At 35.2% G+C, this 15,238-nt stretch overlaps 1 protein-coding gene across 1 annotated transcript; it reads right to left on the reverse strand.

Annotated features, from left to right (window-relative positions):
- Positions 1–5,277: 5,277 nt before the first annotated feature.
- On the reverse strand, positions 5,278–15,076 carry LOC131847423 (adhesion G protein-coupled receptor A3). The gene is made up of 10 exons (XM_059197003.1): positions 14,832–15,076; positions 14,693–14,758; positions 13,970–14,185; positions 12,682–13,559; positions 11,316–11,464; positions 10,537–10,764; positions 9,959–10,187; positions 9,189–9,200; positions 9,027–9,146; positions 5,278–8,347 (listed from the first exon to the last, which is right to left on the reverse strand). The coding sequence occupies exons 1-10, from the start codon at positions 15,074–15,076 to the stop codon at positions 5,517–5,519; spliced, it is 4,974 nt and encodes a 1,657-aa protein (XP_059052986.1). The 3' UTR covers positions 5,278–5,516.
- Positions 15,077–15,238: the final 162 nt, after the last annotated feature.

Below are 15,238 nucleotides of genomic sequence, written 5' to 3' on the forward strand. Positions count from 1 at the left end.
CGATTCTAATTGTGGTAATTTTTGTGAAGCTATTGTGGTAAACGTAACTAAAGTACTTTAAGTACCACTAATGTTCTTAAATATATTCTCGGTACTGACAGATTTTTCAAATAACTAAATAACCGTATCAAGTTCTTACCGGTTACCAATTGTGGTAACTTTACTGAGTTATTGTGGTAGCTGTAACTATACTTTAGTTAACTACTTAGTTAACTACTACAATGTAATCAAAATTTATAGTATGTATGTGCATCCATTGTTACTAAAATCCTGTATTTACAAAATATGATTATCATACTGTAAGAATGTACGTAGTAAGAAAGAGTTGCGAATTCATATTTGTGTGTAAGTGTATATATGAGTGCGTGTGTGTTTATATCTGTGCGAGAAGATTTCTGTAATTATTGAATCTCTACTGATACAAAGAGACGATGAACATAATGTTATGTAAAATCTACTATCGTTAAAAATATAATTATAAATTGATATTGTTTTTATCTTAGCGCTCGTATCACTTTGTTATCGCAAAACATTACCAAAGATAATTATTTATAAACAATTAAGACATTTCACCAACACATAGACATAATTAATTTATAAATTATCTTTATAATTTTATGTAAATAAAACTACAATAATAAGTGCAAACGCCTCTTTTAATACGCAATATGCCCACAAAAAGCTAACCATTTATAAATTTCGCTATCAATATATTATATTCACAATTCAATAGAATTTAAAACTGGTTTATGATTACAGTACATTGCACGTTCGACGCAATGTGAGAAACATATAGAAATATTATTAAAATTCACCTTCAAGACTGTTAGAACCGATGGGGTAAACAGTGATATTATGGCCATAGTTCAAGTCACTACCTCTTGATTTATTTTGTTTTATTATCGATATCTCTGTAACCGTAGTTAGTCAGAAATATAAAATTAAACACTTTGGTAAGAATAATTATAAGTAAGATACGAACTTACAACCTATAAGGTACATAAGATTATTTAATAATATTTCTATATTCATTATTTGTAATAATTACAAATTTTCAATTGCCTAATTAAAAGTATAGCAAGGAAGATACTTCATATCACATTAGCTGAAATAATGCGTAACAATATTACTACTGTTGGGAATTGACTTTATTTCTTTAATTAATTTGCTGTCCGTTGTTAAATAACCCGTTTATATGTGTGAAAAGTATTTAAACCTCTACTGTGAATAATATATTATATATACATAATTGACTGCCTCAGTAGTCTAATGATTCAGCACACTGTCTTACTTGCGATAATCACGGGTTTAATTGCTCGTATGACACGTTTCTATTCATGAATATCAGTGTTTGGGTTGGTCGGATGTACTATGTAGGTATGTTATGTATGTATTTACAAAAAAATATATTTAAGTTATAATTATTTGGTGGTCTAATACCCATAACATAATCTCGGCTTTGTTTGGTACTACATGGCGTGTAATTCACACAGCGCCATCTTTCTAGTGTTATTATTATTATTAAATAATATATATATTTTTTAATAATTATTATATAACATAAGATAACTTCAATTGTTTATAACTTCACTATTAATAACACTCTTCCCCAAAAACAGTTGAATAGTGACGACGTGAACAATTTTCAAACAGGTGTAATACATTCAAGACATTGAGTCTGATAAATAAATTGTTGAAACATCATAAATTTAAATAGCAACTGCATGAGACTCAAATAACGTACAAATTAATTTAAAAAATAAATGTCAACCGCCCAATACTCTAAATATAGTACCTACGAGTTTAAATGAAATATACACAAAACTATATCAATAGCTGTTATAGTTACGGTGACGATTTGTGGTAACTTTATTAAGTTACTGTGGTAATCATTTAAAGCACTTGAAATACCACCAATGTGCTTAAATATACACTCTGTAATGAATTTCTCAAATAACGAAACTATATCTACAGCTGTTATGGATAATTGACAATGTTAGCTGACATGTCAGTGATGACTGGAATAAATTCTAGAATTCTTGTATAACAGAATAGCAGAAGGTAGGTAGTAGACCACTTTGTCTCCATTCATACATTTAAACTTGTTATAACCATAAATTGTAACAAATCATTTTATAGTATGTAAAGATTTATTATCTTTACATACTATAAAACATAGTCGCCGCAGCTGTCTGTCCGCCTATATCTTTTAAATTACCAAAGGATTTTAATGCAGTTTTTAGCAATAGATAGTGATTCAAGACGAAGGTTTATACATATGTATAATACAGCGTGTTATAATATAGAACAAGCCGAGAAATTCAAACATTTTGTGTGGTAGCCAGTTATATACAAAATGTAAACAATAAAATTCTGTGTATATTCCATTTGCAACTCAGATTTGCAATTGTTGAAACAATATAGGCCGAGACACAATAATAGGCACACGTATATATATAGCACGTTTACTTACATTTTCTAGAAGTGTAAAAAATGAGATACTGTGAAGAGCGCTATACAATGTCGATTTGATTGTATAATTAATCATAACAAACCCAATCTACCTATTAGAATATTTATTAATTAACCCCTAATATATATATATATGTATTGGTAAATTTGTTAAAGTTCTCGCTATTACCCCACAACGCTTTCTTATTATGTCCTTAAGTTAGTTGGGAGAAAATGCCATAAGGCTCGCCTATTGTACAAAAGTTTTGTTTGATAATACAAAATTAAAAATAAATATTTGACACTTTCTTATTAATTAAGAAAACAGCATGAAAGAAAGGAACAAAATATTTCAATAACTAAATTGGGTTTATACATGGAACTTTAGTAATTGAATTTTGTAATCTACCGACCTTTTCACGGTTACAATTAAGAACTACAATGCGAACTAACCGCATCTGCAACTCTCAAATGGTTCATATAAAATTGCAAACCTATTTTATTCAGGTACAATTAAGAATTGTTACTAACAACCTTACTAAGCCCCTGGCTCTACACAATGAAACGAAATAAACGCTCTACGAAGTGAGGCAATTAACTTCAATATATTTTACAATTTTTTATTAACTTTTTAAATTACAAATCAAAACAACATTGCATAAGCAGACTAGATGCAGGCGATATATACTACTCAGTCAATTATTTAGAATACCAATGAAAGAGACAGATAATGGAAAGAGATAGACGTCGAAACTTGTTGCGTTTTATCAATAAATTTCATGTAGACATTCCGAATTACAACGTGCCTTTAGTCCAAGTAGTTCTTAACTTAATTAAAGTCGCTATAGTGCTGTATTTTACTCTAAAAACTATTATTTCCGTACACACAAAAATTATTAAGCAATAGATTACTGAAAGAACAGATTTAAATTTCGAATAAAAACCCGCGCAATTGTCATGACGCCATTTTGTGACGTCACTCGTATCACCTTTGTAAATTATGTCAGTAATAAGATGCGAGTAATGTTCTCTGTAGTCGTACTGCACTATAGGAGTTAATGAATAAGGACATGACAGATATGACGTCATATGATATTAAGAACCGCGCTCTTACCAGTATTTGTATTGTATTTTAATCAACAGATGACTCTCAGTTTTTTTGTCATAGTTCTACTACAGTGTACCCTTTTACATTTGTGTAATAGAACTATAGGATTACAAACATACAAAACGTACAGTTTTTTTTTTTAATTTAATTTTTTATTACAGTAATTTTTTTTATATACTGGAATAGCAACACAAGGTTTGGACCCAGCCTTGTTTTTTTTTTAATAATGATAAGAGTTGTCTCTTATCCATCGCTAATATACATGAACAATACCACGTATAACGACATCTCGTTGGAAGTCTAAAGACTAAAGAATTAAGCCTCCTGTACGGCATAACTTCACAGAATATATTATCAAGCAAATTACATACGGTTGCGACATCCATTCATATCCATTATTGTCTATGGAAGAAAAGGTTACTTCAAAATGCCTATCACACCTATCTAGAACATTCCATTGAACAATTTTGGCACGTTATTATTAGTACAACCTGACATCCATCTTACACAAATACTAAAGCCATAGTTTATCAGACCAATATAAACTTACAAATAAATAACTTTACACATAAATTATTGTACATCTTAATACTAACATTATACAAAGATTGTCGTAATGGCACTAGTTTTTTTTTATTCTATATTTTAGTCATCCGAATCTATTTGTTACTTAATTATAAAATCATTCTTTTTACAATTCCGTTATCAGATATTTAAGAATTTAAAACTTTAGCAAGTGGTCCAATTTTGTCTATGGAATTACTTTTTTTATATACAAATAAAACAAAGGAATAAAATCATAAATACATCAATCTTAGAATTATATTGTCGGTAAAACTATTTGAGATTAATTACTGTCAAATTCTTTATGATATAGATATGATAAGAAGGAAACAAAATAAATTATATTACGTTTATAGACATATTTTAAAATTAATAATACTTACCCCTAGTAGTTTAGTATACATTGAACTTACAAACACAAGTCTTCTTATTTATATTCTACAAAATGTATAAAATTTCAATACAATAAAAGTAATTTCTATTTAAATCTATATCTACTAATATTATAAAGAGGTATAGTTCGTGAGTTTGAAAATTCTTTTAGTGTTGAATAGCTCATTTATCTAGAAAGTATATAGTCTATATAACATCACGCTGCGACCAATAGGAGCAGAGTTGCAATGTAAATATTGAAATAACTGAGAAATATTGACGCAGATAAATTTGCGCGTAAAATGTATAAATGAACTATATAATAATGTTATTTTCCATTAAAATATGATTATAAAAATTCTATAACAGTTACAAATTAATAAAACATAAGCATTTTGTTCTAATAAATATGTCATTGGACCACTTTATATTATGTAACGTAAGAAGAATTATCTTTAGAAAACATTATCTACAGTATATAAATGCATACCTCAATTGATATAGTGGATAACTTAGTAACAATATAGTACAATACTCCAGCTAAATCTGATACAGCTAACATAAAAAATTGACAACAAACATATATTCTTACCACGTAACTAAAAAATACGACATAGAAACAGATTTGAATGGAATACCACAAAAATTAAGTTTCTATGATTTTTTAAAATAATTAAGTTTTAATTAATATAATTTAATTTAAGTTTAATTTAAGTAATTTAATACTTAAGACAATATTCATAGAAGTATATAAATTAAAAAAAAAACAATAATGAGGTTGAAATTCATGGAATATATGAAGTACAAAAAACAGTCATTTTGAAAATAAAACTTAATTATCGTATCGAGAATTCAATGATTTTCTAAGCATTTTGCTTTGACCATTTATCAATACATTAACATAAATAATATTAGCAGAAGTTAAAACTTTGTCAACATTTCGACTAATTAGATTAACTAACAAAGCGAGAACGTATCAATTTTATGTCACATTTTTTATGCCAACTGTACACAACCAAATTTACACTGTTGTTTCACCATTAACATCAACGTCAGAAATAGCTTCACTCACACAACTGTCACTATCGGCGGGCTTCAGCGTGACGTCACTATTCACTGTCACATCTAAGCCCATCTCCTTCCGCGGGGTCCTCTCTTTATCCCTACTGGTTATCTGCGTGTACAACTCGTCCAACTCACTAGCAAACGACACTGGGCTACTGTCACGATTCACTTCCGGACAACTCAACGCTGGCGTCGGTACGTATTTCCCTAGCTTCGGGTTACTTTTTATCGTCTTCCGCCAACCCGGATCGTAATTCACGTACTGGCTCTCGAGATTCGACACGTCTTCGTTACTGAAACTTATCTCGTTCGGACACATCGATGACGGCGAAGGGGCGTACAGGCCATGACTTCGTATACTCACCTCGGACATTTGGTAATTAGGACAGTAAATATCGCTTTCGTTCTCGAAGCCCTGTTCACTGGCGTTTGTGCTGCATGTTTCAAAGTCATACGTCGTTTTGGCCATGAAAAAACCTTCTTTATCTTCATCTATTTTTTCCTTCGAATCGGTCAAGTCGTTGTCTGGATTCTGGAGTAAGTTGTCCATTTCTCCCAAACCTGTCTCGTCTAAACGGTGCGGGGTGCTCGACCGGTTGATTTCGTCACTGTTCATAGTGCATTCTTCAGATATATCTTGTAAGGACTTATCTATACCATCTTTGGCGTCTTGCTTGGGTTGAATATAGTCTATATATTGGCCAAAGCTTTCTGTGTCAGTGATTTCATTGGTCGAGCATAAGGCACTGTGGGTCTCCTGAAACGAAGTCAGTTCTGAGTGAGTGTTTAATGTCTGATCGGAGCATGTATGTGGTAAGGCTATCTCTGAAGCTGAACTGTATTCTAAACTACATTGCTGTGAAATTGTTCGCATTTCTGGTTGTTCGCTTGCGTGACTTTGTAGACACTCTTCAGAGACACTGCTCCTTTGACAAGAAAATGGTTTTGGCGCATTAGCCTTAACAATCTGATGCTGAGGTACCTGAGTTTCAGGCACATTTGTATAAATATTCATAATCTGAACCCTAGGTTTAGTATCTTCGTTTTTGTTCCACGATTTCCTGTCCATTGAATATTTCTTATAGTTATCTTTCGGTTCCTCCTCCAATAAGTTTGGATTAATCACATTACGCGTTTCTTTGATCCCATTATTTGATCGCTCCACATGTATATTAGTATTATTGACTTTTGAACCTGAGTTAATAATATTTGCCATGCCACTGTAAGCTTCTCTAGTCGGTAACGGAAGGGAAATATGCGAATCATTATCACAATCTCTTCTAACAGGGAGTTCCAGGCAATTTCTCTTCATATTCTGCCTCTGTTTCTTAAAGAACTTCTTAGCGACATTCATTTGGTTAGGATTATAGAATATTTCTGGACCAACATTACCGTTTTCAGGATATGTCATCATCGAGTTATTTGATCTATATTGCTGTCTATGTAATACGACTAAATTTATATTTGCTGCTTTTCCGTTAGTGTTTTTAATATGATCTTTATGAAGTGTCTGTCCGTTTAATTCAGCTCCAGCTTTATAAGTTCCGCTATTATTTGTTTTTGAATTAGTTCTATTAGAACTTCTACTGCCAGATCTAGATCTGTTGTCATTGGGTATCGGAAGAGTCATGGGGGTAGTAGAAGTGGGTACACCAGGTAAATTCTGTTGATTAGTGTCAAAAACACTCCTATTCCTGCAGCACTGCTTACTCTTCTGCAGATAGCAATGCATCATCGACCATTGCGCTCTGACGTCACTTCTAGCAATCCCATAGAAGAATAGTATAAAAGTGCCCAATACGGTTGCGCAGACGGCGTAAATAATACTGCATATATCCTCCTGGTAGGGCAAATAGGCTGGTAGAGGTCTATACACTGTGATCGCCCCACAAGACCAAACAGACATGTACAAACACAATACTATAACTTGCGCACGCAACTGTATTATTGGAGTATGTTCTATATCATCAATTTCCGAATCCGCAGCAGACTTGATACTTCTTCTCTCCGTGCCCTCATTGGTCTGATTAGGTTCCCACATCTCTAAATCCACATTCTCAGTCGCTTGTGTCCCTTCTGATAATTGTACATTCATATTCCTGATTGTACAGCGTATGAGTAAGAATAATATAAGTAAGAATATTAGCAATATACCACCAGGTACAAATAAAGCACTTAACGCTGGAGCTGTACTTAAAAAGCATTGCGAATAACCTGCATAGTCTTTTAAGTTGACCGCTCCAGATATTCCGCATACAATCAAAGCTATCCCCCATCCTACTAAGTAGAGCCCTAAAATTGGCTTCTGTACCGGCACATCGGGAGGAATATCATCTTCTGGTGTCCTGACAGGATTGTGCGTCTTTGTCACCCATTTGTACATATTACTAGCTGATACGCACATCCATAACAAGCAAGAGAGAGACAGATAGTGTATCAGCAGTCCCAATATTTGGCATAACTTTATATCTTCCGTTTGGTATATGCCTAATGTGTACATGAAGCAAAGTAGGCCGATGGCTATCCAAGTGTTGATTAATGCGTGTTTGGTCTTCTTGGCCATTTGTATAGCTGGGTAACACATGATGTATGTAAGTGTAGCACAACTAACGCACCCGATTAGTATAAGGCTGCCGACGTATACAGCTGGATGGGAGACCTTGAATCGAGCTCCGTCCGTTCTAGCCCCATAAATACCAGTTTCAACGTTCTGCAGTAGTCCTACATATGCCAGTTTGGTGCAGCTTATGATAATCATATCGGATATAGCGTGAGTTATTTTGCAATCTGTAATTGGGAAATATAGTTTAATACATTACTAAAAATTTATACATAGTCCAGATACAAAATCATATGTATGTATGTATTTAAGTAGTCTATATATTTTTTTTTTATATTTTATGATATTAGTGGGCTAAATAATAAATACCTTATAGACTAACATATATATGAATTAATATTATAATCTTATATATAAAAATCTCGTGTCACAATGTTAGTTACCATACTCCTCCTTAACCGATTTTATGAAAATTTTATATGCATATCCAGTATATCTGAGAATCAAGTACTATTTTTCATACAACTAAGTGGTAAGGGTTGTCCAACCCTAACCTTTTTGTTTTGTGGAGAATTTTTTTGTAGCGAGCATTAAAAAATACATACAACCCTAAATTTTCACCCTTCTAACACCAACCCCTATTTTTTTAATAGCGATTTTAATTTGTGGCAAAACAACGTCTGTGGTGTCAGCTAGTATTAATACAAAATTGTCTCTGTGATCACGGCACCGACGATGACAATCTGCTACAGTAGCCCTGATATACCAATATTATTTATTTATTCCTTTGCACACAAAAATGTATACCTACATGGGGGGCTTAATGCCTGATGGCATTCTCTACCAGTCAACCTTTATAACATATTATGATCTGACGAATTTGTTAAATATTAGCAAGTGATTTACCCGTGGCGGTGTCATCCCAGCGCGGACTGCGCGCGGACCAGAGAGCGACACGTGCGGCCGACGGAGACGTGCGCGCGCGCAGCGTCGCTATCACCGGCTCCAGCAGCACCTCCCCGCCCCCCGCACCGCCCGCACCGCCCGCACCACCCGCACCACCACCAGACTCCCCTCCCGCTGTGGACCGACGCGCACCTTTAGTAGATACCTTTACACCTTCACTTCCCCGTCAAATCCCGTCCAATTCAAACGGGATCGAAATTATGACAGCCTGAGACGAGGTCGGAACTAGTCCGAAAAGTGCCATAAAACCCTAGTGCTCTCGCATCACTAGGGTTTTAGGGCACTTTAGCCTGAGAAGACTAAACTCATATAATATAATAATAATAATACAGGGCCATCTAATCTCAATCTTGTATTATTGGTACTAGATAACTGATACAAATACTAAGATACATTTTATATCATCATCATCATCATCATCTTAGCCCGGCAGACGTCCACTGCTGGACATAGGCCTCCCCCAAAGATATCCACGACGATCGGCCCTGCGCTGCTCGCATCCATCGCCTTCCAGCGATCTTGACCAGATCGTCGGTCCACCTTGCTGGAGGCCTTCCCACGCTGCGTCTTCCGGTCAGCAGTCGCCACTCGAGGACTTTATTGCCCCAACGGCTATCTGTCCTACGAACTATGTGCCCCGCCCATTTCCACTTCAGTGTCGCAATTCTTCGGGCAATGTCAGTCACTCTAGTTCTTCTGCAAATCTCCTCATTTCATATACATACATAATATACATAGAAAACACCCAAACACATCATACACATTAATACAAATGTTTGTACCGTGCGAGGAATCGAACCCCCCACAATCGGAAGTAAAGATTCCACGATTTTCCATCATATTCTTTATCGTTGACACAATGGATGCCTTACCCAACTGAAATCCAACAACCGGCGTAGTGATTTCCATATTCATGTCTTCCCTCTTGGTACTTCTTCCGTAATAGTCCTTCGCTCTGTAGCTCCAGTAGGGTCCGCTTTCGTTCTGCTCCGGCAGCAGAGGAAACAGTGATGCGTCCTCGTACATAGCCACCACTAGGTCTTGAGACTTGATCTGCAAGCTCCCTGATTCTGTTGTGCTGTACAGAAATGATTGTGGTATCTGGAAGATAATTATTTAGTTTTTAATGCCATTTTTTTAGCAAAGGGAACAAACTAGCTTGCGGCTCACCTGATGGTGAGTGATTACTGCATGAGCACCCATAACACCAGGGGAATTACAAGGTCGTTGCGTGTCTTTTAAGACATAAGCTGTTTTATTGAAGGTTTCAATATCCTACAGGTTTGGAAATACCATTGCTGGAAGATTTCACAAAGTGATTGTGCATGGCAAAAGGTTTCTAGAAAAACGCACAATCAAAATCGAACTCGCGACCGACTCGGGCAGTCATATACTGGACCTAGATGCAACACATTATAAATAAGATGCAAAAATAGTGAGGGTGGAGTACCTGCACGCTGGCGTGTATGTATGCGTCGGTGACGGTCAACAGCCGCTCCACGGTCCGGTTGGTGGTGGTGCAGTGCAGGCGCGGGGCGGCGGCGGGGGCGGGGGTGCGGGCGGGGGCGGGGGCGGGGGCGGGGGCGGGGGCGGGGCCGGGGGGCGCCGGGCTGTACCACAAGCACGTCACGCCGCTGAAGCCCTCGCGCACGGGGAACCGCTCCACGGCCAGGTTCGCCTGTACCCATATGTAGTGGTGTGATCGAATATGTGTTTAACGTAAGAACGATCAACATTAGGATCAAACAATAAGTTGAAGTAATACATTGCATCTCTTGAACTTATTTTTGGGTAAGGTCCGAGATGCTGACATGTACAAGTCTCGCCTTCTACAATTAAAACAAATAGAAAATATCTCTCTTTATATGGTCAAGTACATTACGATATAAGTTTGTTATGATGGTTATAACAAACGAGGCGGAATCCCAGCCGTAGGGAATTTCAGCCGAAGGCGAGAGCGTAGTAGAGTCAAATGTGTTAAAACGCACGTTTATCGTACGACGTTTTTCAATAGATTTAATTTTAAATAAACTCAACTTAATTTTAAACAAAACTATGATGCACACTGTTGCTTTCCTGCTGTTTTACTTTTTAAATCGGCGCGATTTTTTAAATCAAGTCAAGAGACTTGACTATTCAAAAATGCTTATATGAAATTTATTTGAACAAAGATTATTTCTACAAACCAAATAATTCCTTTTTATAATATTAGTATAAACGTGTGATCACCTTTTGTCCGTGCACGTTGTTGATGTATGCAGAGATGTCCTCTGCGGCGCTCAGCATTCGGGTGCAGGCGCCGTGCTGCTGCTCCGCCAGCGACAGCACCGGCTTGCTGATGTTCATCGCTGCACTTATCACGTCCAACAGTTTTGCACCTGGATATAAATTGTTATCTTTATTACTAATATTATAAACGTGGAGGTTTGTGAATATGGATTGATGTTTGTTACTCTTTCTCACAAAAACTACTGAACGGATTTTGATGAAACTTTACGGTAATATAGCTTACACATCAGAATAACACATAAGCTATGATTTACGAAATCTATATATATAAATAAAATTTGAGTGTCTGTTTGTAATATTGAAATAACCGTTTTTTACTATATGCATATGTATATAAATACGGTACATACACCAAAATAACAATTTTTACAATTTTTATCTGTCTGCTCCGGCTAATTTCTGAAATGGCTGGACCGATTTTGACGGAACTTTTATTGGCAGGTAGCATATGTAATAAGGAGCAACTTAGGCTACTTTTATTTTAGAAAAATAAAGTTAAATTCCTTGCGGACGAAGTCGCGGGTACAGCTAATATAATGATAAATGTCAAGTAATGTGATGCAGACGAAGTTACGCAGGTTCGCTAGTATTATTAAGCCTACTTAAAAGGCTTATTTATGCACACTATTATTGCGCCATATTCTCGGGGAAGGCATGTTTTGATTGCACATGCGAAAAAATCTAATTATGACAAATTTATCAGGAATTAACAACAATGGTCATTACTGCAACAAATGCTATTTCTAATCCCCATTCCTAGCCACTAGTTATACCAGTCCCATATGTCACTTAGACCTAACATAATAATCATTTTTGTTAAGTCCTGGTGATTTGTAAAGATTAGATTTTCGCATTTGCCTAGCCGATGGAGGTTAAACTATTAAGAAGCTACTGAGCTATCTTGCATTGGCATACCCGCTATAAATATTATTGTACAGTCGGTACAGTTGTACTTTTTTCAATAAAATACAGCCATATTTTATTGAAGAAAGTTTTACTTAATTTAACCCAGTTTTTTGCAATATTTTAGACATTTCATGAAGATAATAATTACGTAATAATTTCTTTTTATATTACGTAGGTGGCAAACAAGCATATGGCCCATCTGATGGTAAACGGTTACCATAGCTTAAGGATGCCTGAAACTCCAGGGGTGTAAGTGCGCGTTACCGAGATCCCGTCTCTATGTCACATGAGATTGAGCAAAATTAGAAAATACTCCCAATCCCCAATAAATGCCTTGCGTATTTATTGAATGTCCCCTTCAAAGAGATCAGTAAAATTAAAAACCAAGTTATTTACTCACCTAAGTCCCTTTCCTCGGTTATGTACTGCATATAATTTTTGATAGCATCCGCAATGAACATTACATCATCAGGATCTGTAATTTCAGCCAACGGATATGTCTTCTCCTGAATTAGCATCGCCAGTCTCTCCGTTGCATTCAAAGCAGAATACTGCACTAAACTCACATTCAATAAAGCAAATTGCTGAAGTAACTTGGTCACATTACTGATGTAGGAACATTCTGTTGTGTTTGCTGAGCCCCATGTAGCATTAGCATGGCAGTGCCTATAGGCTAAACCATCCCCATTCCTACAAGGTACTGCCGCAGTATGATTCAATAGCAGCTGAGGCCAGGAGTACAAACCTTTGTTGTTTATTGTATGATTGGTCATACAATAACGGGTTTTGTTTGAAAACACCAACACTTCAATAGTATGGTTGTGCCCTATGAAATTTGTATCGCTGTAAATACACGTCCAATTACCCATATGATGGTTTGTTATATTAGGAAAGTATACTGCTGTCTCGGCAATACCTTCTTCCATCATGTTTGTATTTGTAATATTGACATCGCAAACTTCTAACATTGGATGGACCCATTTCAGTTTATAGTCAGTCAAAGCTGATGCAAATGGTGCATTACATGTCAATGTAAGTGTATCACCTTCAAAGACAACTTGGTCATATGCTGGTTTCACTATTAAAGTCTTTGAAGGTAAAACATTGGTACATTCTGACAGATCTAAGTATATCCGCAGTTTTTTCACTACTTTTGTCGCCATGTTCTCAGGGAAGGCACATTTTGGATTGCCAACAAGTTTGACACTGGTGTTGGATGCCCAGTCTCCAACCCAGAGCATATTGCAGTCACATATCAAAGGATTATCTGATATATCTCTGTAATTAATAAACATAATAATTGTCCCACTGTCAAGCATTGCATATTATGAACTTATTTTTGAGTAAGATCGAAGATACTGATATATACAAAAAAGCCCTGCCTTCTATAATAAATAAAATTAGTTAACTATAATAGTTTTAAGATACAAACATGTTCACAATTAACTGAAAGTTTACATTGTGTTAATTCTATAAAAAATCAGGTACAGGTCTATTACAGATTTTTTATTTTTCCCAAAAGTAGATTAAATGTGTTAAAAAACTTTATACACACTACCACATGTTTGACACACACAACCCTAGAAGTATAGTCAATGATAATAGAATATTAATAAAACTTCAAACTTAAATTAATTATGGTTGAATTTCAACCACTGGGTGATCACTATTTATCAGTTAATACTTACAATTGTTTCAGTTCTATCAGATAGTCAAAAGTGCCAAACGCTAACACTGATATGTGATTTTGTGCTAAGATCAGTCGCTCCAAGTTGATAAGTCCCTTGAACATCTCTTTGTAAATCTTACTGATCTGGTTATTTGATAAGTCGAGCCTCTGTAGAGTTGTCATATTGTAAAATGCATCTGACTCTATTAAAGATATTTGGTTCTTGCTTAAGTCTCTGTAATATAAATTGTAAATAATATTAATTACTTTGAGGATCACAGTGGTCTAGAGGCTTAGTTTTACTTTCAATGGTCACAGGTTCATTACATACATTCCTCATTATCATTCATGATTATGATTGTTTTAATCGCTCTGGATATTTTCTATGTATTGTATTGTCATTATTGCTGTCAGGGTGTTTATCTATATGCATTATTATTAATCATAGAAAATGGCTATCAATTTGCCTAGTATGCATAATACAAGCTGTACTTTTTTTTGGTATTTGATGGTGTATGAAGATGTATAAATTCTATTGTACTCCTTGTTTGTTTATTTGAATGAAATTACAATATAGAATGGGTGCTAGTACTTAACAGTATGAACAAGGTACTGCCAATTTCACCAGGAATTAGAACAATACTCTATAGTTATAACTAATTTAAATTGTGACAGTATACTGTTCTCTGATTTAGGGTAATTCAAGAAACATATTTTACAAATTAGATCAAATTCAACTTACAATTTTTGTAAATTTGGTAGATGCAGTTCTCTTGATAATGTTGATATGGCATTACCAGACAAATTCCTGGAACAACAATCTCTCATTTAGAATTAAAGAAACTTTTAGATTCTTTTTTCAAATTATGTAAATTACTTACAGATTCACCACATTGGTCCATAATTTGCTTAAATCAATTTCCTTCAGTTCGGTGATCTGTGCCGGCGTCCCTCCACATTTTAACCTCAGGAGCTCCCCTGGCATGGGCTCGGGGGCTCCTCCAGGACCAAACATCAATGGCGTGTCGGTGGGTTTGTTGCTCTTACACAAACAGAGTGATGGACAATATCCAAGCACTCTGTACACACACACAAACACTAACAAAACAATCACCCGCCACTGCATGACGACTATTTCAGATAAAACTTTAATTAAATCTATGGCACAAAGCCAATTACGAGAAATAATCACATTTTAGAAAATATTTATTTCGTCAATGACAATGTTCAAGGATTTTCCCAATTTAAAGTGTAAACAGTAAGGATTTTCACAAGTGATCAGATAATT

This window comes from Achroia grisella, unplaced genomic scaffold (genome assembly GCF_030625045.1).
Source record: "Achroia grisella isolate CSIRO2021 unplaced genomic scaffold, CSIRO_AGI_Agris_v1 utg534, whole genome shotgun sequence".
Lineage (NCBI taxonomy): Eukaryota > Metazoa > Arthropoda > Insecta > Lepidoptera > Pyralidae > Achroia > Achroia grisella.